At 40.7% G+C, this 26,456-nt stretch overlaps 6 protein-coding genes across 9 annotated transcripts; 4 read left to right on the top strand and 2 right to left on the bottom strand.

The window, feature by feature from the left end:
* Positions 1–515: 515 nt before the first annotated feature.
* On the top strand, positions 516–7,766 carry orc2 (origin recognition complex, subunit 2). 2 transcript variants are annotated; one of them, XM_086042368.1, is made up of 15 exons: positions 516–859; positions 938–1,096; positions 1,569–1,652; positions 3,342–3,431; positions 3,511–3,545; positions 3,640–3,697; positions 4,730–5,043; positions 5,126–5,235; positions 5,294–5,426; positions 5,520–5,616; positions 5,701–5,847; positions 5,924–6,095; positions 6,174–6,235; positions 6,320–6,438; positions 7,452–7,766. In XM_086042368.1, exons 1-15 carry the CDS (start codon positions 790–792, stop codon positions 7,533–7,535), a joined length of 1,734 nt encoding a protein of 577 aa, XP_085898494.1. In that variant the 5' UTR covers positions 516–789; the 3' UTR covers positions 7,536–7,766. The 2 variants fall into 2 exon arrangements, with proteins under 2 accessions (XP_085898494.1, XP_085898495.1); XM_086042369.1 differs by having other exon boundaries at positions 3,514–3,545.
* Positions 7,763–9,515, bottom strand: cfap410 (cilia and flagella associated protein 410). Its single transcript, XM_086042375.1, has 7 exons — positions 9,258–9,515; positions 9,166–9,184; positions 9,018–9,064; positions 8,691–8,920; positions 8,433–8,583; positions 8,263–8,353; positions 7,763–8,185 (listed from the first exon to the last, which is right to left on the bottom strand). The coding sequence occupies exons 1-7, from the start codon at positions 9,377–9,379 to the stop codon at positions 8,021–8,023; spliced, it is 825 nt and encodes a 274-aa protein (XP_085898501.1). The 5' UTR covers positions 9,380–9,515; the 3' UTR covers positions 7,763–8,020.
* A 144-nt stretch (positions 9,516–9,659) lies between these two features.
* On the top strand, positions 9,660–12,499 carry rpl37a (ribosomal protein L37a). Its single transcript, XM_086042378.1, has 4 exons — positions 9,660–9,724; positions 10,197–10,325; positions 10,472–10,554; positions 12,335–12,499. Exons 1-4 carry the CDS (start codon positions 9,722–9,724, stop codon positions 12,396–12,398), a joined length of 279 nt encoding a protein of 92 aa, XP_085898504.1. The 5' UTR covers positions 9,660–9,721; the 3' UTR covers positions 12,399–12,499.
* Positions 12,500–12,651: 152 nt separating this feature from the next.
* pecr (peroxisomal trans-2-enoyl-CoA reductase) lies at positions 12,652–16,918 on the top strand. Its single transcript, XM_086042373.1, has 8 exons — positions 12,652–13,497; positions 14,029–14,162; positions 14,251–14,416; positions 14,995–15,076; positions 15,414–15,510; positions 15,592–15,702; positions 16,341–16,452; positions 16,543–16,918. The coding sequence occupies exons 1-8, from the start codon at positions 13,386–13,388 to the stop codon at positions 16,623–16,625; spliced, it is 897 nt and encodes a 298-aa protein (XP_085898499.1). The 5' UTR covers positions 12,652–13,385; the 3' UTR covers positions 16,626–16,918.
* A 13-nt stretch (positions 16,919–16,931) lies between these two features.
* ndufb3 (NADH:ubiquinone oxidoreductase subunit B3) lies at positions 16,932–18,330 on the top strand. The gene is made up of 3 exons (XM_086042379.1): positions 16,932–17,027; positions 17,858–17,986; positions 18,082–18,330. The coding sequence occupies exons 2-3, from the start codon at positions 17,859–17,861 to the stop codon at positions 18,230–18,232; spliced, it is 279 nt and encodes a 92-aa protein (XP_085898505.1). The 5' UTR covers positions 16,932–17,027; position 17,858; the 3' UTR covers positions 18,233–18,330.
* On the bottom strand, positions 17,707–26,300 carry LOC147140613 (UDP-glucuronosyltransferase 1A1-like). Of its 3 annotated transcripts, XM_086042372.1 has the most exons (11): positions 26,216–26,300; positions 24,583–24,872; positions 24,271–24,420; positions 22,862–22,925; positions 20,842–20,990; positions 20,520–20,647; positions 20,061–20,154; positions 19,851–19,976; positions 19,118–19,205; positions 18,788–19,007; positions 17,707–18,709 (listed from the first exon to the last, which is right to left on the bottom strand). In XM_086042372.1, exons 2-11 carry the CDS (start codon positions 24,736–24,738, stop codon positions 18,439–18,441), a joined length of 1,446 nt encoding a protein of 481 aa, XP_085898498.1. In that variant the 5' UTR covers positions 24,739–24,872; positions 26,216–26,300; the 3' UTR covers positions 17,707–18,438. The 3 variants fall into 3 exon arrangements, with proteins under 3 accessions (XP_085898498.1, XP_085898496.1, XP_085898497.1); XM_086042370.1 differs by having other exon boundaries at positions 24,271–24,872; XM_086042371.1 differs by having other exon boundaries at positions 24,271–24,767; positions 26,216–26,257.
* Positions 26,301–26,456: the final 156 nt, after the last annotated feature.

Below are 26,456 nucleotides of genomic sequence, written 5' to 3' on the forward strand. Positions count from 1 at the left end.
TTGCAGATGTATTATACAATACTAAAGTAAAACTAAAAATCCTGTTCCAGATTTTTTAAATAGATAAAATAAAATATTTTTTTAAATAGGCTGCATGCATAGCTACAAGGTCTAATATGTTTGATTGTATTTCATACTTAAAATGTCGTAATTTTTATTCGCTTTTGATATGTGATTCTTTTGCATGTGTCCGTTTGTACCACTATTCACACTTTGAGAATCACTGGGTTAGAAAATACCTGTATGACTATTTGCATCCGTTATTTGTTCAAAATATATTTTTAAATAGAAATGTGTGTTTTGTTGTCAGGGTGACAATTAAAATTATATATTCTCACGAAACGTCTGTACCATCGTATCGAAGTCTGAAGCAATGTTTTTGTTTTTTGTTTTTTGGGTTTGCACTGTTACGTTTTAACGATTGTCATCTAGTCATGAATGCAGCACACCAGGTGCATTCTGGGATATGCTGTTTTACTAAAATGTACGCTCTCATTGGTCTAAATGGGAACTTTGACCTGTCACGTGGTTTAAAACTTCAGCGTTATGGCGCGGAAAGTTGTCATACCACACGGTTAACATGTTTTTTCTTACACTGTTTACCTTTTCTGTTGATTTTATTAATTCTGACCGGTAGTTTCCTTATCATTCCGTTGCTCCTGCCGTAGACCTTTGCCAATTGTTGCTCGTTTATGGCCATCGAGTGCCACCATGTGCACGTATGCGTTTGTCGTTCTATAACGTGATCGACCAATTGTCTTATTGATGTAAATATCTATTCTTGGCGTCATGAGCGTGCTGGAAGTAAAATTCATCGGGGATGGAGATGTTCTTGAGCACATCGTGGACAAGCAAGAGGGTATATATGAGCTCTTGTTATTCAAAGGTCGGTTTCTTCTCTTTCCGTCGTTCTGAGTGATGTGTTGACGTTTTAAAGGGGTGCAAAGCAGTTCTGGCACAATTCAAAAGATGGTCACGTTCAAGAGCCCGATGCGACGGCGAGCCAGAGACGATGAAGAAGTGAAGGAAGGGGATGGAAATGGCCGCCTCGATGAACAGAACTATGTTCAAGCTCTTTGTGGAGAAAATACAGAAGGTAAAGGGAGATGACACTTTGTGACAATTTTGAACAATGAATAATAATTTTAAGTTTCTCTATCAATGTGTAGCCTGCACAGGGTCACAAGGTGGAGCCTATGACAACTAATTGATTAGGGTGAGAGGCTGGGCACATATAGACAAACAACCAATCGCATTTGCATTCACACTTACATGTATGAACTTCACAAGCATATCTTTGGAATGGGGGAGGAAGACGGAGAACCCGGAGAAAACACACTCATAAGCATACGTAGTGGGAAAACATGCAAACTCCACACAAGCTCACTACTAGTTTAGCTTGCTGCCCTTATAAAACATTAGCAATTAAAGTATGTCTGTGTATGCAAAAACTATGAAAATGACAGGTCAAATCTTCCAGATTAATCTTGGAGCCGTTATATTTCTGAACTGATGCATTGATTTGTCACATTAGTACCTTTCACTTAAAATGTGTGTTCTTGTTTAAGATGACGAAGATATGTCCAGAGTTGCAGGATCGTCCATTTTCACTTTTCAAAAAACCAAACGGGGCCATAGCATGGCCCAGACTGGTGAGTCCATTTATCCACCTTGATTATAGTTTTGCTTACATAATGTTAGAAAGTGATAATTTAGTAATATTTGTGTTGCACAAGAAGACTAGTTTGCAAATGTTTCTGTTTTTAGCTTCAGATTGTCTTTGTAAATCTCTGTTACATTTAGTGTTCATATGTAAATGAAAGTATTCGTGTGGTTAAATGTGTTAACATTTGTTCATCATCCTCATCAGTATGTTCACTTACATGAAGAGGAAGCTTTTAGATCAGGGATTGGCAACTTAAACGATGGAGGGGGCCACAATTTTTCGTCAGTGATATTGGGTTGCCACATAGGACAGCACGCTTCCTAACCAGATGTATGGCAAAAATGCAAATTTTAGGACAAAAAATATGCACATCTGTTTATTTATTGAACCAATGTACAGAAGAGTATCTTAACTCATTCACTGCCAGACATTTTCAGACCCTCTTTTACCCTAATGTTTGAAAACATTTGAAACAAATATATAAATAAATTCCTGGGATTGAATGGCTGGTCTGTGAAAAGATACATCTGTCTTCGGCAGTGAATGAGTTTTAATATATTTGAATGCTGGTGATCTGTCACAACAGCCATTTGCAAAGCTGGGCATTCCGCCTATATGATGGTCTGTCTAGGTACCCATGACGGTGACGGACGCCCATTTTGTAGGCGATAGACGGGAAACTTAAAAAAATACAATGCAATTTTATTTATATAGCGCATTTCATAGTTGGATTGAGCATAGTGGGAAGAGCATTTTTTCCGTCTATGTAATCGTTTTTCGTCTATGGCCGCGGTGTGGCTTCCGTTTCCCGTTGGCAGCGGTGAGGCTTTTTGACAGCTTCTGGGTCCTAAAAGGAATGTATTCAGTCCGGCCGCGGTCAGGAATTCATGCCACAGTCAGTCTTTCGTTTCGAATTTAATTCGGCGTGGGGGTGGCGGTGAAGTTTGTCGACGGAAACGCTACGGAAGCTCGTTTAAAATGATAGTCGGACCGACATATAGGCGATGACTATTTGGTCCGGCTTGACAAAAAGGCGGATAGACAGATGGCGGAAGGGTACCCACGGTGCAGCTGGAAGGCGATGAACGGGAAGTTTTTGTAAAATGCCCAGCTCTGGCCATTTGTCCTGTTACGCAACCATATGCATTTGTAACACTATTAACCATTAAATATATGCATCTTTTTGGAGGACACAAATTTAGTAGCTCACCTTGCACTTCAAATGAAATGTCAACGGTTCTTGTGGGGAAAAACAATTGCTGTTTATGGACTTTTGAGATCAATGAATTGGCGACTTAGGTTGAAACCTTTCTTGGCTGAGATTGTATCTTAGAAAACTAGGCAATGGATTTATGTTTCAATTTGATGAACATATAAATTGCTTTCTATTTTACCTGAAAGACTTTCCATTTGCCCATCCCTGGTGTAGATATTAATTGGCTTTGGATTTTTTTCCCTATATTTAAATTGAATTTAATTTCTTACCCATCATTCATTTAGGTTCATAAGTATATTAATTGACTGCAAATAAAAACTAATTTCATACAGCACCTAATCATGCTCACTCCATCCATCCCTTTATTGTCAAATAGTACACACCATTAACATAATCTTATATATCGTATATATTTTAAAATATTTTTTACAAACACCACATGTGTTTTGTTATACTTAGCAAATGAACTGGCACGAACCCCAGGGAAAAGTGTGAGCTTCAGCACAACTCCCAGCATCGAGCCCTCTACACCCACTCGGGCAAGCCGCAGTAAGTTTAGCATCTCCTCACTATGTGACTCATTATTATAATTTTCCACATGTCCTTCAGTTCAATCTGTCTCTCTAAGCAGACCACAGAGGTGAAAACCAAACCTCGCAGAGGGTGAGTCTTGCTCTTTTTTTTTTTTTTTTTTCCTCTGCACTTTATACACTGCTGACTAGTGCAACCATTTTATCACTTTTTTCTTTTCTGACAGCGCAAACGGGTGCAGTTCGTCTCCACAACACCCCACAGGCTGAGGAAGAGAATGTCAAGTAAGTGTAATACTTAAAACAGCAGGACCTTGACTTACGAGTGCCCCTCATCACGAGTTTTACGAATCACTCTATTTGTTAATTTTTATTTGTTTAATAACCGGTTCGGAGAATGAATGTATAATGTTTTGCGAGCAAAATTCAACTTCAGACACTCCACTATTAGATGGTGGCGTCAAACTTCACAACTGCGGCCTGACCGATCGAGTCGGTCGGCCAATGTTAGCTCTTTTAAAATCTGATAAAATAAGCTGATTTTTTTTTTCTCAATTGTTTTTTCTTGCACATTGACATGTTGCAACATAAGACAAAGATATTGACATTCAAACACCCCTCCTCTCCCCCCAAAATAGCTAAAAATATCAGCCAATGTTGCCAATTTTTATCTCTGTTCTAAAATTAAACAAATACGAAAGGACAACGTATTGTAAAACAGTCACATTTGCTGCCGGTAACAGGAGAAGGAGAACTTTATTATACTTCATTTTTTATTTTTTTTATTTAATGCACCAATTAATGCATGATCTGAATTTTATTCTGCCTAATAACTGAATTGGCATCAGCCTTAAAAAAAGATCCATATTGGGTCGGGCCCCCACACACAGCATCCGGCCGCCATCAGTTGGCTATCTTACCTTGCAGTGAAAGTAGAGCTATCCTTTGTGTTTTGTGCTATGTTTTTTTGTTGTTTTTGGAGGTATTTTTGACTTTTTTTTTTCCCCCTAAAAAATTGTGGTGAGAAGAAGCAGATGAAGTAATTGAATTAAAGCATGAACCTCTAGAAAAATGTGAGCAAGCATGGTTAAAAAACAAAGGCAAAAAATATAGGGAGGGTGAATAAATGGTTTGTTTACGTTCTACTGTAGAGTGCTTTGTTTCTTAACAAACAAATGGCAGAGGTGTTTTGGGGGGCCCTGGAACATATTATTGGCATTTCTATTCATTTCATGTAGAAAGTTGATTTCAGGTAGGGATACGAAGGTTTGTGGCTGTGCTTTAACTAAAATGATCTAATCTTGATGGCATGTTCAGCTCCCAGCCTCCGATCAGACAGCGACAGTGAGTTTTCACCTTCCGACTCTGAGGAAGAAGAGGATGAGAATGAAGTCATGGTGGATGAAGAGCAGAAAGTAAAGAAAGATGACGGAGAGAACAAGACCTCAAAAACACCTAGTAAAGGTTTATCAGCAGCACTCTACAAGACCCCTGCCAAAAAGAACAAGAACACTCCTGAGCCCGTCAACCGGCCCACAATGGTTGAGGAGTATTTTGAGGCCCACGGCAGCTCAAAAGTCTTAACGTCGGACCGCACACTCAATCGTTTACGGACACCTAAATTGGACAGGGTACGTATATATCGGCTGGATGAATGCATTTGCCTTGCTCCTGATGCTATCGAATTATATCAACTATTTTCTTGCCTTACAGGAGACACTTATCCAGCTTTTAGAGGGGAAACCTTCGTGCTACTTTAAAGAGATCCAGCACCTCCACAACAAACACAAAAAGCACTTTAGCAAGTGGATGCTGCAATTACAGTAAGTGAGCACGTTCTTGCATTTCGAACAGAATAAAAGGTTGAGTGCTTGTCTTAAGGTTGGGATTCAGCGTGCTGCTCTACGGTTTGGGCAGCAAGAAAGATCTGCTGGAGGAATTTCGTTTTTCTCACTTGTCTCAAGAGATACACCTCGTCATTAATGGGTTCTTCCCTTCCATCACACTGAAATCGGTGAGTACACACTAAAAAAGAAGAATCCAAATAATCTCAACTAATGAATTGTGTTGATGTGATTGACATGATCTTTCAATAATGTGGTTGCAGATTTTGAATACTTTGACATGTGAGGTCCTTGAGCACCAGGGGAGTTTTCGAACACCGTCTGACCAGATCGACTACATCTCCCAACGCCTTCAAGACAGTGAGTACATTTGGCTCATCTGCTTTAATTTCATCAAAATATTTGCAGGGTTCGTCGAACTTTAAAAGTGCATCCTTGACACAGGCCCAGATCTCCATATCTACGTGTTGATCAATAATATTGATGGACCAATGTTGCGAGGAGAAAAGACCCAGAGTGCTCTGGGGCAGCTGGCATCCCTCCCCCACATTCACTTGGTGGCTACCATTGACCACATCAACGCTCCTCTTGGTTAGTTTTGAGCATTTTGCTCTATTAATTTTTGAACATGCTGTCTAGTTTACCAATGTTTTCTATATGTTCTCAGTGTGGGACCAGTTTAAGCAGAGTCAGTTTAACTGGTTGTGGTGGGAGTGTGTGACATTCGAGCACTACACAGAAGAGACGTCCTATGAAAACTCTCTGCTGGTGCAGCAAACGGGGGCTCTGGCTCTGTCTTCCCTGACACACGTTCTCCGCAGCTTGACCCCAAATGCACGGTACCTTCTGCATATCCATTATAGTTCTGTGTAAAATATGTTTGGAAGCTTTTAATGCTTATGTTTTGTTTTGTGCAGAGGAATTTTCAAATTGTTGGTGACATTTCAGCTGGAAAACAAAGACAATCCTTCATACACAGGTACACGCACATTCAATGTTTCAAAAGTGTCTTTTTAGGACTTTCTGTTCGTGGTAGTCTTTTTTTTTTTTTTTTTCTGTGCAGGATTGTCATTCCAAGATTTTTACCAGCGTTGTCGTGAGTCATTCTTGGTGAACTCTGACCTCACTCTGAGGACTCAGCTGACCGAGTTCAGAGACCACAAACTGATACGAACACGCAAGGTAAAGTCGTGCTATGTTGCGGAAGCCTTGAAGTCCAACGCATCCCGATAACCTAAAGTGAATATATCTATTCCCCGGTCAAACTGCCATCACACAATGTTTGTTAATTGTCGTAGTTGCATCTTAAAGTTTAACCTTCACATAAAGGCACACTTTGACTTTGGAGGTTGCGATCTCTTCTTTTATTAAAGTGAAAGTCAACCCCGCAAAAATTTTTGCAATATGTTCCGTGCGCCTTCACTCGTCTAAACATGGCATTCTGGTTAGTATTTTGTTTGTGGAATATGAGTTAAGCAGCAAAATTCACATGATTTTAGCCATCTCAGCGGTGGCCATTTTATCACTTGCTGTTGAATGAAAATGACATCACAGTTGCTAAGTGCTCAAGTAACGACCAATCACAGCTCACCTGTTTTCTGAACCATGACTGGTTGTTAGATAAACCCTGAGTAACTGCGATGTCATGTTCAGTTGATAGAAGTGACAAAATGGCTGCCCCTGAAATGTACCAAAACGGGTGCATTTTACTGTTGAACAACTACAATATTAATCAGAATGCCGTGTTTCCACTAGTGGGGCTACATAGAACATATTCTTGTAAAGAACATTTTGGAGTTGACTTTAACCTCTTTAACAATGCCAACTTACTCCCGCTTTTGCCATGTTGCATTGGTAAGCCAGCTGTTAAGTCATTGCTATACTACTACTATTTTGCAATGAGTTCCATCGTCATCATCACATTGTAGCTCTTTACCATCCCTGGTACCATTCTGTGGTGACATCAGTACAAGAATATGACCAATTTTTGCAGTTCGTTTAGATGCTCACTCGGCTATGATAATCATTTTGAGTTTTTTTTCTGCACCTTGATAGAAAAATGAGATCAAATTACAACTTGAGTGACATTCAAATTTAGAGAAATTCAAATTTAGAGAAATTCCACTGTATTTCCCAAGCATTTTCTTTCTTTGAAGAGGCATGGGATTCATGTTTAAAACTATTTAATTCCCCAGGGTGCAGATGGTGTGGAGTACTTGATGGTTGCAGTGAATGCAAGCATACTGTTGGACTACTTGGAGAATGAGGAGGGCGACTGAGAAGATCACTATAAATTGGACTGATTTTTTCCAGCTAACGAAAAAAAGAAAGGGTTGTCTAATATACTGGTTAAACAGCCGGTCACCTGACTCACAATATGGATGTAATTCAGTCAAATGATTTATTACTGCTCAAATTAACTTACTATATGCCCCTTCGTTGCCATTTATTGTTTTGAAGTATGTATGTGTGCCAAAAGCAGCATTAATAAAATCAACAAAGTGAATGCATCGCAATTCGTCTCTTTAATTATAGAAATAGATTTACCTTTAATAAAACATACATTATGTTGTTCTTGTAAGGCAGGCATTTTTGATACGACAAAGCCATTGTTTGGTTAATAGAGCACTCAGTGAGGATATTTGAATGTGTAAACGCATGCAGTAGTGCATAAGGAAGAAAGGGGCGGGGGGTTATTGTGACCCTGTTTCAAGAACAGTTAATTGTAAGGGAGACTTATAACTCAATACATGCTATAATCATTTCAGTGTTGGATGTCAGCAGATTTGGATGGTTGCGGATCTCGTAACGTTTCTAACGAGTCCAGTGTGAAAGTCCTGAGTCGGTTCTGTGTCTCCATGTGCACAATGCGGAGCTCCTCGTGATCCAAGTCCCTCAGAAGAAGCAGCACTGCATCAAGAGTGTGTGTCTGTAAAGACATGTTTAGGTTAAATGACAAATATAAAAAGACATATTTTTCATTGGTGCTGCTAAAGAAGAGGTTACCTTTTTCATAGATGATCTGGTTGATTGAGAATGAAGAGAGGGGAACTTGTCTCTGGACAAGGGCTTTATCCTCAACTCCTCTCTGACATTACTGTATGCAAAAATCAAGAGAGGATTTTTTTCTGGTTTCAAGTTGTGGTGAGTCTTATATGATACCCTACAGGACTTACTTGGTTTCCTCCATATCGTGGCTGCGAGAGGCGCTCTCTTTCTCTGCATCAGTAAGTCCATTGGTAGAAGGCTGCTGCTGAGCTGCGTTTGCTGGTGCACTGATCTCCTTGCCCTCCAAGTGTGCTAATGCAATCTCATCCTCTGTCACCACTGTACACGCATACGGCGTGAACTTACAGACGTGAAAAAAAACAGTTAAGTGTAATACAGTAGAATGATTTTAAAGCTGCTTCCAAACAAAGAACAGATGTGTTGACCTTGATTGTCCAGCTTCTGCAGCCCAGGTAGGCAGCGCAGGACAGTCAGCCGGTACTGACCGGAGTTCTCCCCACAACAAGGGTTGTCAGCCAACCACAATACTCGGAGACGTGACATCGGACGCAAGTAGCAAAGTTCCGAGAGTGAGGCAATCATGTTCCTTCTCAGGTAGAGTTCACACAGCGACAAGCATCCAGCCAGAGGCGCAAGAGAAGAGATGCTGTTGACACTGGACAGGGACACGCATGATTCATTTGAAATCATAAACACATATGATGTGTACTTGACAATGAGGTTGTTGTGTGAGGAAAATTGGATTAACCAACCTTAGAGTCAGCACTTCAATGTTTGGCATTTGAGATAGAATAGTAACCTGGCGGGAAATGGCATAATTATAGCTTTAAGCAAACGTATCATATGAAGCAGAATGGCCAAAGCAGTAAATCTGACACAGGATGAGGCGTCTGTACTCACATCAGTCAATTTGCATCCCCTGAAGAATAAAGGAAAGTTTATTTTAATTCGTAAAAAATCCGTGGGATGTTTTGTCAAAATTGACCACTCACCAGCAGTTCAGTTTCCTCACGCTCTCCAAGTTGGAGGCCTTTGCCTCGGTGAGAACATGCTTACGCGTTAGCTTCATCATAGACAGGCTCGGCCAGATATGTTGATGAGTAATACCTCCCATTAACACAGATAATCAATCAACATAGGACAAACATTTCTAGTTAGCAAAAGGGATGCTAACGTCCTCGAGACAAGAATGCGCATGCGCATATCTATTTGGCGTCCTTAGTTACAGAATAACAAAGGCATTTGAAATATTTGAATTCGTTGAAATATTGTTAGAAACAACCAAAATAAAATGCAAATATGCGAACGTGTCATCAATTTCATTTATTTGAAACAACGGTGTGTTTTGTGCGCCATCTTTAAAAACTCACATTCCCACAATGCAGCGTAATAATGCTGGTAAATCGCGCCTGCGCGCTACGTACTTCCTCTTTGGATCTACGTCTCAACTGAAACGATGGTGAGCTCAATTCACTTTCCAAATCCGCGTCAATCTAAAGTTTTCCGTGGTCAATATCACGTACGAATGTATACGGAGGCTCCCCGACAATCAAAACAGTAATATGCCATCCGAAGTTTTATGTATCAAGCTCACCGTTGGCAGATAAACGATGCTTCCATGTCCTGTATTACAAATGGCTGCCTCTATGTTAAACCTACACGGTAGGGGCTACAGTGCTAAATTAGAACTACGGTTCTCTCGCAAACCATACGCAGTCCTGGTATACATATACATAAGTATATAAATATATATTCATAGATGTGTGTGCACCCTACATTTTTGTTGCATTTGAAAATAAAATGTCCCTCGATTTCTTAACGCCGGCGCTGTTTAAAAATTGGGTTAGCGAATGTGCCGGTTACAACTAAGTATGTTTAACATGCTGTCCAATTGCAAATTACATTTATGAATATGTTGTGTGTTCCTCTAGGCCAAGCGCACCAAGAAGGTGGGGATTGTTGGTAAATATGGCACGCGTTATGGCGCATCGCTGAGGAAGATGGTGAAGAAAATTGAAATCTCCCAGCACGCTAAATACACCTGTTCATTCTGTGGCAAGGTAATGCTATTTATATGTGAGGTTTCACACCTGGCTTTATAATGAAAGTGATGTACAATACCATGGATACCTAATGACATCATTACAGGGATGTAAGCCTGTGCTTGGTTGTATTAATAATGTTTTTCCCCCAATGCTCCATGAAGACCAAGATGAAGAGGAGGGCTGTGGGTATCTGGCACTGCGGATCCTGCATGAAAACAGTGGCTGGAGGAGCCTGGACTTACAAGTAAGTTGATTTGTAGTCTGCACATGTGCAATATTTCGGAGACTTGTATGATCAACAGGAACAACATACAGCAAAAGCACAGTGGTGGTTCAAAGAATACCACATTATATTGAGCTTCTCTTTTATACGTTTAAGTCGTGCCCTATTATCTTCATCAAACGTCAACTATGCTCTGACCACATTTGGCTTCTCACATCTCAGGAAGATGTTCCTGTCAAACATTTATCGTGTGATCAATATTAATTAGTCAAGTCATCATATGGTTGTGTAAGAATATACAGAAATGACACTATGGTATAAATTATCCACTACTTTCTTGAATTAATGCCCTTCTGATGTAATTTTAAAAATCTTTATTTAAATAGAAGTGACGTAAGTAGTTGTGCACACCCGTTTGTGTTAGCAGAAGTTCCCCCAAGTAGGTGAATGACAGTTTAGTCCACAGGTGTCAAGCTACGGTCCTGGAGGGCCGCTTTCCTGCATGCTTTCCTAATCTTCATCTTGATTATCAGATCTGTTATAGATTAAGACAAATGAGGCATTAATTAATATGAACGTTTATTCCTCTACTTAAGTTACAGGTTTAAACTTTTAAATTAAATACTTTGACATGTAGTCTAATAAGAATTCACCATGACAACATAATTCTGACACACGTGTGGCGTCAGCATGTATATAGTACTATACTGTAAATCCGTAAGAAATCAACCTTAAGTGGAGATTATAGCAAAACTGTGGCTTTAACACTTCAACATACGCAACTTTTTGCATGAAACATGATATGTAAACAAGTAGTCTGCACTTCTTAAACACTGAACGGAACTACATTGAAAACTAAATGCAATGTACATAGCCTATGTAAAAAATAAAACTTCAATCTCTAGTCAGCAACATCAATAATCAATCATATTTATTTATACGGCACTTTTCATACACAAAAATGCAACTCAGTGCTGTGCAATAAAAATGTCCAATAAACAACATAAAAGGAAGACCCGCTCGCGCCCGCCCTCCCAACAAACCCAAAGAATCCGCCAGTACATCAGCACTCACACATGCATGCACGCAGACACACACAAAGCACACAACCTGATAAACTGTTAAGAAGACATGACAAGGCACAGAGAAACATCACACGTGCTAAAGTGTAGAGAAAGTAAGATTAGACTTCATGACGTAACATTTTTCAATTTAAAAAACAAGCGGCATGGTTCACAAGCAGCGGCGGTGGCACCTCATCAATTGAATGACAAGCAATAATCATTTTGTCCGACTTGATTATACTTCATGAAATCAGACAATGCAACTTATGGCCACATACAGATGTATTTATCGTAAAACCTAGCAGTGCGCCTCTATTTTCAAATCATTTGACGGGAGGATGTGTTTTGATTGGTCACCGCTCAGTAGCGCCTTGTGTACAAACACAAGAGTCTTGTCAATCAAGGGTCAACAACTTGATTTTATTTGACGTGCTCGCACATGACAGGTTGTCTATTAGCAGAGGTACTCATATAGTTCAGCCACACACACATAACAGGACGGCAGCCACACAACACACGGTCAAGTTTTGTTTTTTAACCTACTGGCGTCAAGGTCTCTGCAATTACTTGCACCGACATAGCCCAGGCTTTAGTTACAATGATGTTTGTGCCTGACGTCCCCCACCCCACCACTCTCTACTGCCCTCTGAGTGATGGATAGAAATTGTGACTCCAGAAGTTTAATTCATTGGCCCAAATATAAGTGTGTGTGTGTGTTTGTTTGTTTTTGTCCACAGCACAACTTCTGCCGTCACAGTCAAGTCAGCGATCAGGAGGCTGAAGGAGTTGAAGGACCAGTAAACTAGTGAGATGATCACTGGAGGATTTGGGACTTTGTTTTCATAAATGAACCAACCTGGACTTGGCCTCAACATCCAACAATAAAGCTGTCTGGAGTGGAATTCTGTTTCCATGTTCATCTTTTATCAAAATGTGCTTACCTCAGCTTGACAGCCAAGCACCAATGGAATTAAAAGAAACATTAAGACCATGTCCACATAGAAATGAGTTTTAGTGTACATCTGCAAAAAAAAAGCATTTCTACAGTTTATCCACACAGAACCAGTGTTTAAGTGTGTGTCCCAGAGGGAATAAATTTAGAAAACGCTTCCCTTGGTGTTCTGTGTGTACAGGGCATCTTTCCTGAGATGAGGCTGTGGTAGTCCCACTTCTTGTGTGACCCTGCACCAACACTCCCAACAAAAATAGATCACAGTGTTGGATGTTTTTTGACAGTGATCTGAGCTTTCGCTCTGAACCAGAAGTTCTATGTAGTTGTCATTCAACACAGTTGTCAAATTTTTTTGCTGGCTTTGCCATACCTGCTATTGCATGACAACATCACACGGGCTTCTAATTCTGTTTTGGGTAATGTGGACTTTTTTTTTTCTCTTTAAAAAGTAATAGCTCGTTTCTGTGTGACATGGTCCAAGTTTTTGTGTAATTTTTCTTGGGATAAAGGGTCAACGAATTTGCATTTATTTTGGGTGGTAAATTCAGTAACCTGCCACATGATCACTTGAATGGGAGTTTCAGTTTTGTTTTTCTACAATATTGGTTATTTTTTTAGATATAGTTGTGTCGGACTGGGGTTATTGTCAGGATTTTGTGAGTGGGCGTTTTATAAATACCGCACAGTACAACAACAAAAAATGTGCTGCATAATTCTTACATAACCTTGAGCTGGTATGCTAGTTACTGGTCAATAGGTCAAAGTACTGAATTAATGTAGTACAGCTACAATTCAATAGGTGGCGCAGGTAGACTACTAGGAAAAAAGAAACAAACATGGCCGCGCACAGTGTCTTTCGACCGGGTTTGTTCAACCATAAAGTTGCAATAGTGACCGGTGGAGCGACTGGCATTGGAAAAGCAATATCTACTGAGCTTTTGGAATTGGGTAAATCATCTGGTTTTGTCTTTTGTTTCCTTCCAATTGTCCAACTCGTTAAAAAAATGTTGGAGACTGAACTGCAGAAAGTCGACCAACTCGGTCTGTCCAGTCGCGTTCGACCACCTTGATTTTAATGAGCATACATGTCAGCATAGTACAGCAGACGTTAGTACTTACATGGCCTGATCAAAAGTGAGTTGAAGCCTTCCACTCATAAAGCTGTGCGGCATACGATCCTAACCACTGTCGCACCTTGCTTCTTTCTAAATACTGTACTGACATGATACACGCAAATTTAAATATTTGCAGGGCTAGGGTTGTGCTATATATCTCCGTCAGAAATCGGTGTAGCCCCAGTTAAAGCCCTCCTGCATTATTTTCTGAGCCCATCCCCTATGTATCAGTCAAGCGCCCCTGTAACCCTAGCAGAGAAAACACTCCTGGAGCTGTGCCTGAATATTTGAGATCGCGTAGTTACTGAGTTTTTGCTTTGTTCATAGCATCGTAATCGGTCATCACTCCCAAACTTTTCCTCAGGTTGCAATGTGGTGATTTCCAGCAGAAAAGCAGAGCGGTTGGAGGCAGCCGCCCAGGAGATGAGACAAAAAATTCCAGCTTCAAGCCCTGCAGGTGTCACACCTCTACCTTGCAACATCCGCAATGAGGATGAGGTGCGCTGCACACCCCTTCAGTCTTGGGAGCAACCATTTGATTAAATAGAAATGAGTGATTCCCAGTGCTTGTATACTTCCACTCCAGGTGAAGGCTCTTGTATCTTCAGTGCTGAAGCAGTATGGTCGCATAGACTTTCTGGTGAACAACGGCGGCGGTCAATTCAGCAGTCCAGCCGAGCACATGTCTTTGAAAGGATGGAAAGCTGTGATCGACACAAACTTGACTGGCACCTTTCACTGTTGCAAGGAGGGTGAGGCAATTACTCACATTTACACTCCATGTTTGAAGATAATACATCACTGTGTTCACGACTACACCACGGTTACAATAATTTCCGTTTTTTCATTATTGTTAATTTTATTTCGTTTTGACTTTTTTTTTTTTAATTCATTTACTTTTAATTACCGTAGTTTTTCAAGACAGGTTTGCTAGTTTTTTTAAAAATGCTTTGTTTCAGTTCGGTTATTATTAGTTTTAGTATTCGTTTTTGAACATATGGTGTATTTCTCAAAAAAGTTACAAAGTATTGTGTAGTGAAATAAGCTACAATTCTCAAATGCGTGACCTTCCTTCTTCTGTAACAACAGATGTAGAACAATATAAAAATAAACATATTTCATATGAACCCTTAATGCTGTTGTATGTATGATATTAAGTGACAAAGATGAAAACAAAGGACATATTTGCTATAATTATAGTTAGTTTTACTAACTTTCAGTTAGATTTCATTTTTATTTTATTTCATTAACGGGAATGTTTTTAAAATGTTAGTTTTAGTTCTTTTATTAGTTTTTGTTAACTATAATAACCTTGGATTGCACTCCACAGTATACACTACATGGATGAAGCAACATGGAGGTGTGATCATTAACATCATTGCTGACATGTGGAAAGGCTTTCCGGGCATGGCGTAAGTAGTCACCCTTGAAATGTAGATTAGTCCAAAACTCAAATAAAGCCCTCGACTGTGTTCGGAATCAATCCTCATCCACTACTTAGTCAGCCCACCATTTTGTAGCACTGTTTGAATGTTAATTGAGTATAGGTCATACCCTATATCAGGGGCGTCCAAACTAAGGTCCATTTTTTAGTAATCCACAGCACATACTAAAAATAACATTTGATAAGGCCACCACGACCACTACTAATATGATAATGGTCCACTGGTACTGTAATCAACAATTTCTATTTAGTGATTATAGGGAGCGAGTGAATGATTCCAAACACAGCTGTTGTCTCATTGATAGCCACACAGGTGCCGCCAGGGCAGCGGTGGATAACTTAACAAAGAGCCTGGCCATTGAGTGGGCTGCATCAGGTGTCCGCGTCAACGCTGTTGCCCCGGTATGCACAACGCCTGTGTTGTTATATTTCCATGAGTGTTTGATATTGTAGCGTTTCAAGTTTGTATTCGTTTGACTGCAGGGCACAATTTTCTCTAAAACGGCAATGGAGAACTACAAGGAGCTTGGACCAACCCTTTTTAAGATGTCTGTCCCTTTTAGTCCTGCAAAGAGACTGGGAGTACCAGAAGAGGTGTGAGTTGTGACAATTGAACTTGACAAAGATACCATAACACTTACGATGCTGGTATAGTGAGGGACCGAACCTTGCAATAAATTACGCACATTATTGCCCGCACGAAATATGTTTATAATTGCCTTTATATGCCACAAGATGGCAGCAGAGCACTACTTTTGTCTAAATGAAGCTCCTCAACTGACTTCAACCGTGAAAAGATAGACGTTCTTCTTTGAATAACAAGATTTGTCCCGCCCAAAAAAATCCTCAAAGAGGTGAATTCCCAAATGTCAAACAGGGAATATCAAGGGGTTCACTGTAGTGCTGTAAATTTGAGTTGCATTGTGCAATTATCATAATCTGAAAGACTTGGCTCTGCCTACAGCATCTTCTTCATGGTGAGTGATAATCTTAGATGGATTGCTGGTATCATACAGACAATAGTAAGATTATTTAAATGGACCACACACCCATTGATTATTTGGGGCTCCGCATCTAGTAAAGCAGAGACTACTGTTGTGGAAATACAGTAATCCGCTATTGTCACAAGAGTTTGACAAAGCAGTTGCTGCTCATTTGTGCAATCTTTGACAAATATCCAAAGTACAATAAAATGCATTGCTTTTGTCCTCTAATTTTGTTTGTGTGGTCAGATCTCCTCTGCAGTTTGTTTCCTGCTCTCGCCTGCCGCTTCCTACATTTCTGGAGCCACGCTGAGGGTTGACGCAGGGCAGAGTCTGTACCACTCCATGTGGGAGATACCCAGTATGATGAATTTCGTCACAGCACGCTACCACACTTGCTGTTGCCCTATATACAATTGTGTTTTACTATGCTGTGTGTATCTGTGTCTAGATCACAGTGCATGGCCCGAAGGTCCAGAGGGGGAGAACCAGGATGCACTAAAGGACCTACTCAATCCCAAAAGCAAGCTCTGATTCGGTTGTCCCACAATGATACCACAAAACTAATCTGTGACAGTTAATATAATAATGTGCATGTTGTACATGCCATGTCATTGTAATTACTGTTTCTACATGATAAATTATGCCTGAAATACTAGTTTGTCAAAGGTATTAAATATTTGCTCACCACTCAAGTAATGCTATATTATCATTTCAAAGTTATAAGTTCCCTAATTATTTTTAATATGGTTGATTGTGAGACGTTGCCTTGACACACTACAGTGCAATAATTCTTTTTCCCAATGTACATAAAACGTATTATCAAATGTGACGTTGTCGTTTGATTTTGTCCCGAACCACTTGCCATACTTCTGCCGCAGAGCGATAGAAACTGTCGTGACAGCGCAGAAACAGAGGTCACAACACAGGTTCCAGGTACAATTGAGATTTTAATTACAAAATTACATTTCTTATAACCGCGCCAGTAATTCTTTAAGCGACATGTTGTAGCAATGTTTTACTGATAACGATAAGTTGTTTAGTACTCCCGAAAAATGTTGCAATTTATTGCTAACGAATAGCCACAGATGGCATGCAACGCTAGGTTCCGCCAATGTTTTTTTTAAATATATTTAAAGCCATAGCTTGAGTTCAGTTATTTAGATTGAAATCAAAATATATATATATGCATAAGCCGTTGTGTCATTCACTTGATGTTTAACTGTCGTGTTTGTTAGTTTTTATAAAACTCACGAAATCACGACAGAGGTGCTAGCTGCTAGCTTTACAAAAGTCCAAATTTAGTGTCCTTACCATTCTTTTCGTGTCCTAATGAAAGACGGTATACAGTTAGTAGTGTTGTGTTCGTGCACACTCCTAACTTTCGCGTTAAAACGTAATGGCCAAGTCAAAGAACTGGAGTTGTTGGAGAGATCATGATTCATGTATTCTTGTCTGCCTGCATGTTTTATGTGCGACAACAATATACCTACGTACACTCAAAAAGTAAAAGTTAACACCTGTTGGGAGTTTTATCATTCAGCTCCTTGTTAGTTTTGTTTAGCAAATAGACCATCATCTGTTCGGGATTGGAGCAATAATAGTCCAGCGAGGCTTACTAAAATCCCAATATTTATTTCTTTTACATTGTAACAGCATTCATTTTATTTAAAAAAAAATCCAGAACAGAGCGTTTGGTCGCTGTACTATGAGGGAGATATGTTGAGTCTGGGATTTGAAGGTAAATGCTCTTCTGCACTCTTCAGTATGGGAGGTGACCATGGCCACAGCAAGTTGTCCATGCCAGACTGGCGGCAGTGGAAGACGGAGGGCACTCCACTGGAGTTTACACAGCAAAGGCTTGCAGCCAGGGGTCTCAAAGACCCATGGGCCCGGTGAGCGCTTACAAAGAGCTGACGTTTTACAGTACTTGGGACATATCTGATTGTGCTGTGATTGCTCACTCAACTGTATACCTCTCATCCTTTAGGAACGAAGCATGGAGGTACTCGGGTGGCTTTGCGCGTGCTGTGACTCTGTCGGATGTGCTGCTAAGAGGATTCAAGTGGGGCTTCGCTGCCTTTACTGTCGCTCTAGCTGTTGAGTATGCTCTATTCCCACCAAAGAAGGGTTCCCACTAATGCACACTATAGTCCCCACTCTTGTTTCCTATATCACCTTCTTTGATTCTAATGTTATTCTGAATTCATTCATTCATTAAAAGTCTCTTCGATCACCACATGGTTTCACTTATTGGTCCTACACAAAAATGTGCAGCGCTTCCTGCATTGTTTGTTTGTTTGTTTGTTTTTTTGCTTCATTCAAATCAGATATTCCAGCTGCTAATCTAGTCTTGCTTTCTCTTCCTGCTCAGTTTCCCACAGCATAACTTGAAACATTTAGCTGTCAAGACTATAAAAACCAGCACAATTGTAGCAAGTAGCGCTATTGCGTCCAGACAGAAGTACTGGAACCAGTTGAGTCCATGGACAGCTGCTTTAAGATGTTTGGCCCCTTTATGCCGCATCACAAACTCGGTCCAGTACACTGACAAGTCCAGTGGATCAATGGGACGATCACTGTGTAACGCGGACAGCCTCTTCATGTTCTCTTTGTACCTAAAACAATGACCTTTAGTTGGATTCCCCTTCAATCATTTAAGCCGACATGTTCACACTGAGGGGAAAAAAACATACCTAGTGTCATTAATGACCTCATTCAGTCCCCGCAGCAGGTCTTCTGCCGTTACGGATGAAATATCCAACACGACTCCTGCTCCTCTACTTTCCATTCTTGCTGCATTGTCAGGCTGGTCCCCACCAATCGGTACCATCACCATAGGAACAGCATGACAAAGTCCCTCGAAGAGACCATGTGAGCCAGCATGAGTGATGAAGGCCTGAGCTCCAGGATGAGCTAAATGTTGGTTGAGCAATGACATTATTAGACTCGATAAGAAAACACATGGATTGATAGCCATCCATCTATATAGTTATAACCAGGAGGTTTTTTAAAGTTTTTTTTACCAAGTAAGTCGTTTTGGGGCACCCAGCTCATCATCTTTACATTTTCAGGTGTATTATCAGGCACAAGTCCAGAATATCTCCATATTACCTAATGAAGAAAACAAATTTGGTCAAGCACTGCACTAATACATACACAGAAATAATGGTTAGGTCACAAATATTTGCACAATAAAGAGCTTTTATGAGTTTCCGTTTATAGACCACTACAATTGAAAATCTTCAGTTGCTAACTTAATTTTTGTCAACAGTAAATGAAAATACAATAGTCCGCTTTTGGGTCGGAGAGATAAGCCACTGACTTTCTGTAGCCTGATATAAAGTTCTCAACCCAGTAAAGCATGATTTTCACTTAGATTAAAAAAAAAAGTGTGTATTAAAAAAGGACTCCTAATTACATTTGTCACTTTTGAGCCTCTAAAAATGGAGTTACCTTGCATTAAAAGTCTAATCCTAAATGCCATGTTTTTGGCAAAGCCTCTCATAGCTGGAAGCCTACACATCTTGACTGGATGTTATATAGTGTGTGCGGCTGCACAAAGTCCATCAGTTGCAGTTGCATTCCAAAGGTTATGACGCATAGATAACCAAAATACAATTTAGTATGCTGCAGTATGAACTACAACTTAAAAAAACAAACAAACAAAAAAGAAATCTTAAATTATTCTATATGTTCTTTAATATTAGTTTAACATGTTCATCACACCAAAGCATTACCAAAATGACTACCGTATACCTTCTGTGGAATCTGTCTGAACGCTTCAAGAAAGACTTGGGTTATCTCATTTGGCAATTTTTTCATTGAAGTACCCAGTGTGAACACAACAAATCCATGTTTTCCTGACACCCAGGGCTCCAAATCCTTTGTCAAAGACACAGTAGGCATTAATTTAACATTTGATTGCATTAAAGTTAGTCACCCATAAACTTAACACTCAGGCCTTACTTTAGGCAGAGGATTCCTCACGTTGCAGTTGATGCCCCCGACTGGCACCATGTTAGGCATTAATGGGCGTGGAAACTCCATTGTGAAGTCAATCCTGTTCCAACATATTTGTTTAGAGGTTTCCAAAGTGTGGGGCGTACCCCATATAGGGGACCCAGAGATATTGCAAGGGTGGCGTGAGAAGGTAATTGATATAAATGAATCGTTGGTAATTGTGTCAACTTTTTTAGCCAAAGACAAAAACATATGGAGTTTGGAAGAAAAACAAAAACTTAAATATCTAAAAGAAATTCACATGCACAAAAGATTAACTACTACACTTCCAACGACATTGATGTATCCCCAGCCCCATATAAAGACTTGTAATAATAGATTACAAAAAAGGCTGGATCCCAAATACCAACCTTTTTTTTATGCATAATTCTACTTACTTCTGGATGTATGACTTTTGCACATTACCTGTGCAGCCAGATTGCAGAGTCCGAAAGCACCTCAGCTACACCCACGTCCTCTTCCAGGAACTTGGAGGCAATTTGGTCAAAGCGCCAATAGATGAGTCGGCACAGGAGTGGCTCCAGCGCACTCACCTGAAGAACACAGGATAGAAAACAAGCTTGAGTTCGACACTACTTTACTACAAGAAACACATTAAACCTCTTTTTTCAAATAGTGTTTTTGTATTCTTTAACTGTAACTTAAATCTGAAAGACAACAGACACTGTGCGCACAATGAAAACATGCTCATAATTGTGTGTGTCTGCATATGCGTGTAGGTATTCACCAGAGTGTTGAGGACTCTTTGTTTGAAGTCCATTTTGTCTGTGAGGCCCGTGAAAAAGCGAGGCACATAGGAAGGCGGTGATGGACACCCGGTAGACTGCATGTCCAAAAAACACGGAATTCCCCTTAGTAAATTAACTGTGGGAATACCTGAAAGCGATGCAGAAACATGTTAATGAGAAATATAGCGCTGAAAAATCTAAACCAAACCGTTTGCTACAGACACTCCGGGTCCTCCCACATTCCAAAAACATGTATGTTAGGCGAAATCATTTGCTTTGGCTTTGTCCCATTCGAGGTAGCCACAGCGCAATATCTTTTCCATCTCAGCCTATTTCTGCATCCTCCTCTCTGACCCCAACTGCCCTCTTCACTTAACCCACAATCTCTCATCTGAACGTGTCCAAGCCATCGAAGTCTGGTCCCTCTACCTTTGTCTCCAAAACAACCTTGTTTTGTCTCCAAGAACCTTGGCTGTCCCTCTGATGAGCTCATTTCTAATCCTTTCCATCCTGGTGACTCCCAAAGAAAACCTCAACATCTTCACGGCCGCCACCTCCAGCTCTGCTTCCTGTTGTCTCTTTACTGCCGCTGTCTCTAATTGGTACATCATGGCCGGCCTCACCACTGCCTCGTAAACTTTCAACTTGATATGAGCAGAGGTTATTTTATCACAAAACACACCAGACACTTTCCTCCGTCCTTTCCAGTTTGCTTGAGTCTGTCTCTTCACTTCTTCACCACGTTCATTACTCTGGATTGTGTTGATCTTCAGTATTTGAAGTCCTTCACCCTTGTTATCTTTTCTTCTCAGTTTAGCCCTACTCTCCCTCCTCTGTCCCTCAATGGAGATTCCATTCTGACCTCAGTCAATCCATCACCATTGCAAACAGGAAGGGGCTCAGACATGATCCCTGAAGAAGTCCGACCTCCACCCTAAACTCCTCTGTCACACCCACAGATATCCTCACCACAGTCCAACAGCTCTCATACATACCCTCTCGTATTCTAACATATTTGTCCGGCACCTCAAACCTCTGTATGCAGTACTAAAGTTCTTCATAGTCATAGGTTTTCTCTAGTTCTACAACGACCCAATGCAGATCCTTCTTCCCCATCAATACCCACAAGGCAAATAATGCCTCTGTTGTACTCTTTCATGGAAAAATAATATACCGCTGCTCAAAAAATACTTACATCTGTCCTGAGTGTCGCTCTAACCTCCACTGCTCTTTTGCTTAACTTTACCGTATGACTCATCAATTTTAATCCTCTATAGTTCGCACGATTCTTCCTTGTTCTCCAGAATTGGCACCAGCACGCTTTTCCTCCATTCCTCAGGCTCCGTCCCACCCTCTCGAGTTCTATTGAACAACCAGGTCGAAACCGCCACAGCCACCTCTCTTAGAGGCTCCCATATCTCCACAGGTGTGTCATCAGAAGTCAGGACCATCGTTTTAGTGACTATATAACTTACCCTTTAATAATCATTGCTACTCCCTGGTCCACAACAATCCCCTCGATTACTTGAACTTCTCTCTCATTTTCCTCATGCATCAAATTTTCAAAGTATTCTTTTTTACCCATCCAACACACATTTCCATCTCCTTCCTTAATCACCCATATCTGCTTCACATCCTTCCTTTCTCTGTCTACCTGGCCAACCTGTAAATATCCTTCCCTCCCTCCTTACTGTCCATCCTGGCATGCAAGTAATCATATGCCCCGTTGGCCTCCTTTCGCCTTGCATCGCTGTGCATTCTTGTTTACTCTTCTCAGTCCTCTCCAACAGTGTTAGGTTCCTTGAAGACTCTAAATTGTCCACAGTTGTGAAAATGAGTGTGAATTATTGTTTTGTTTGTATGTGCCTGTTTTTGGCTGGAAAACCAGGCAGCCCAGGGTGTACCCCACCTCTCAGCCAAAGTCAGCCAGAATACATTGCAGCTCAGCTGTGACCATAATGAGGACAAGTGCTGTAGAAAACGGATGGACGGAACATATACCGGTGCTGCAGCATTCACCTAATTTCCGAGCTATCAACGAGCCTGTAGGTACCATGGGGTCTGTCAGGACAGCGTCAAATCTCTGTGGAATAAGGAAGAGTTTAGAGTTATCCACATAAAAATTACAGTGTAGACAAAATTATGAACAATTTACAGTATCCTCATCATTGTACTTAACTTGATATGGCTGAAAAATGCACTCATCACGAAAAGTTAGGGATATTCGTCTTAAGGTTGTATTTTCAACCTAAAATGCACTTTAACATTTGCAGGTGAACTTCATTTGGCCTGCTCTAAATTTTGGAATTTATATGCCCAACTTTTCAATGTTTAAAGACGAAGTCAACCCAAACATACATTTTTTCAAGAATATATTCTATGCAAGCCCATTAGTTGAAACATTCTGATAAATATTGCGTTTGTGGAATAAGAGTTAATCCAACCGTTTTTAGACATCTCTGGGGGCGGCCATTTTTTTACTTCTGTCGACTGACAACCAATCACGGCTGACCTGTTTTCTGAAACTGAGCCGTGATTGGTCGTTACCAGAGCCCTGAGCAGTTGTGATGTCATTTTCAGTAGACAGAAGAGAAAAAATGGCCGCCCCCCTGAGATGGCTAAAAAGGGGGTGGATTTTGCTGCTTAACTCATATTCCACAAACGCAATATTAATCAGAATGCCATGTTTCAACTAGTGGGCCTGCATAGAACATATTCTTGAAAATAATATGTTTGGGTTGACTTCTTTAAGTACTTCTTTGCTCAACTTGCTGTTCTCTAACAAGGTAGTGAACGGCAAAATTCCCAACAGGTGTTTGATCCATGAATCAAACAATACAATTCCAAGTCTGTCCACTTCTATAACTTCCTGTGACGCGCTGATGACACTGAGCCAGTCTAAGCTCAGTGGCCACTTCGCTTGCCATCTCTTCAAAGCTTTGCAGGGCAGAGGTGCTGTTGACCAAATGTTAGGCTTTGTCTTGGCCAATGACATCAACAGATGTGAACAACATGATGAAGAAGACTTAAATACTCATTTTAATTGAACCAGGAAATGTATGGGTCCATACATGCATAACTAGTCATGCAAGTGACTCGCTGTGGTGACCCCTGCTGGGACAAACCAAAATTTGCAACAACAATAACATGGATCAAACACCTGTTGTCAATTTTGATGTCGGGCTCCTTGTTACTAATTAGCAAGTCGTGCAAAATTACTGAAACTTGAACAGTTTGACATGCTAAAGATCAGAGAGAGTCAAATTAAATTCTCTTGTAAAGTTAAAAGTGTAATTTAGGTTCATCCTGAAATTTCACCCAAACTTTGAATGAGTGCTGTATAAGCCCACTAATATGAGTTTTGGCAGATACTTCACAAATGCAAAAATGCAATAACCCAATGTGAGGTTTTATTGAAAGGCCCTCACCTGCTGAGCCAGATGTGAGATAAGACTGGCATTGAACAGAAGACTCTCTGCAGTGGTGTGAAGCAAATCAGCAATTCTTTGAATCTGTGAGAATTTCTCCTGAATTCTTTCCATGAAAGGCTGCGTGGATTTTTGCAGCACGTCTACATTCTTGGACATCACAAAGTCAACAAATGCCTTGTCATATGGAAGAGGGTAGGTCAGCGTCTCATAGTGCTCCCCTGGACCGATCAGTATGGTGATCTCTGGCATCACAACAGTGACCTGGTGTCCACGCCGACCCATTTCCTGAGAAATGGCCTTCATACCCACCCAGTGACTCCCATCCATTGGTATCACCAGCAGTTTCCCCACATAAGAACCAGTGTGGCCTGCAGGATTGTTGTCTCTTGCTTCAGATCCTCTGACCTTGTGCAAGGTATCAGCCATGTTTAGCAGCAAGAGCATGCACACTACTATCCTCCTCATTGTTGTCTTTTCCTGCCTGGGCGGCACAACTAGTTGAAGAAAAAGGGGAAGTGAAATTCTCTCTGAGGCGACTGTGTCTTGCTTGCTGAAATTCCTCTGTGAATATGTAGCGTTGTGTGTGTTCAAAGTCCTCCCTGTGAGATGAGGGAGTTGTTTGATAAGGCATCAGTCATTGATTTCCTGAGTGGATACTTTACTATTTAGATATAAGAACAAGGCGTAAACATTATCAGGTGTGTGGAAAGCCATGTGAGCATTTAGTTGATACCCTTGAGATCCAGATTAAGGTTAATATAATTCAGTGCACTAGTAGAAAGACAATGGCACACTAGTTCAACAACTGTGTCATACTAGTATTCCACAGCTCCTTCAGTGACAGACTGTTACACCCTCGCTGTGCAAAGGAGAGATTCCGCCGTTTCTTCTTGCCTGCCGCTGTCAGACTCTTTAACAAGAACATTGTGTAGTCTCTACAAACTGGCGGACATTAGTGCAACTGTGCAGTCCTGCACCTGAGCTCATATCGTGCAATACCCAATATTACCCACTACTGTAATACCGTGAAATACTCAACATTCCCCACTACTGTTAGTCTAGTTTTATTTGTATCCAATGCTGTTCCTTACATTTCACTACAGCACTGCAGCACTGTCACTTACTTAGAGTATTTTTCCTCTGTACTATGTACAGGCTAAAATGAGTGTTCCTCATACTTTTTATGTAGATGTATGTTGGTGTGTATATACATGTGTATATACACATGTTACTGCGTATATTGACTAAGGTTTGATCCTGAATGTTTGCCGTCAATGTTATACATTAATGGCTACATTATGCCGCCATCCCTGTGTGACCTATATCTTTGCTGCTGTAACACTGAAAATTTCCCCACTGTGGGATCAATAAAGGCCTTCTTATCTTATCTTATCTTATTGTTTTCCCTACTACCGTACTACCTTCCACTTCTGTATGGCGTTTTTGCACATAAGTAGGACAGCTTTGGTGTTGATGTTGCAAATCCTACTATTTAAAAACCGGCATTAAGAAATAATATTTGTGCGTCGATGGTTACCTGTGCACAGTTGTGCCTTACTGGTATCATGTAGTTGTCCTACTAGCAAATTTCCCTCTTAAATGCGCGAGTGAGCAATTGCGCGCTGCTCTCACACTCTCGACACACACGGTGGCGCTCTCGCGCGCACCACACACACGCAGACACACACGCCCACACACACACACGCGCGCACGCACACACACACGCACACACACTCGCGCGCACCCCCCCCCCCACCCCCCCACCCCCCACAGTACATTACATTTCAATCTTTCCTTCAATTCCACCACAGTTTAATCTACAAACAGGACACCACACTATTCCCACTTCCCTTAAAGTTTCAGTTGCGCGACCAAGGGTGCACACTCTTGTTCTATTAAAGTTAAATTGAAGCATACATTTACACACACGTGTACCACTGACCATAAGGTGTAGGCGACACGCCGACCGCTCCATTCAGGAAGTCAAAATATGGGCGTGGTTTACGAGCCACTCAAATGAGGCTCTCTAACGCATTTCTTGGTCAGGTGACTAGAAATGTTAGTGCTTTATTAACTCATTCAGTACCAGACTTTTTCAGACCCATTGTGAAATGACATACAAATACATGTATGTCATTGGGATCGAATGAGTTAAATGGTAAGTTTTCCATTATTTATGAGTC

This window comes from Filicampus tigris, chromosome 10 (genome assembly GCF_054856515.1).
Source record: "Filicampus tigris isolate MCC_2025a chromosome 10, RoL_Ftig_1.0, whole genome shotgun sequence".
In the NCBI taxonomy this organism is placed as follows: domain Eukaryota; kingdom Metazoa; phylum Chordata; class Actinopteri; order Syngnathiformes; family Syngnathidae; genus Filicampus; species Filicampus tigris.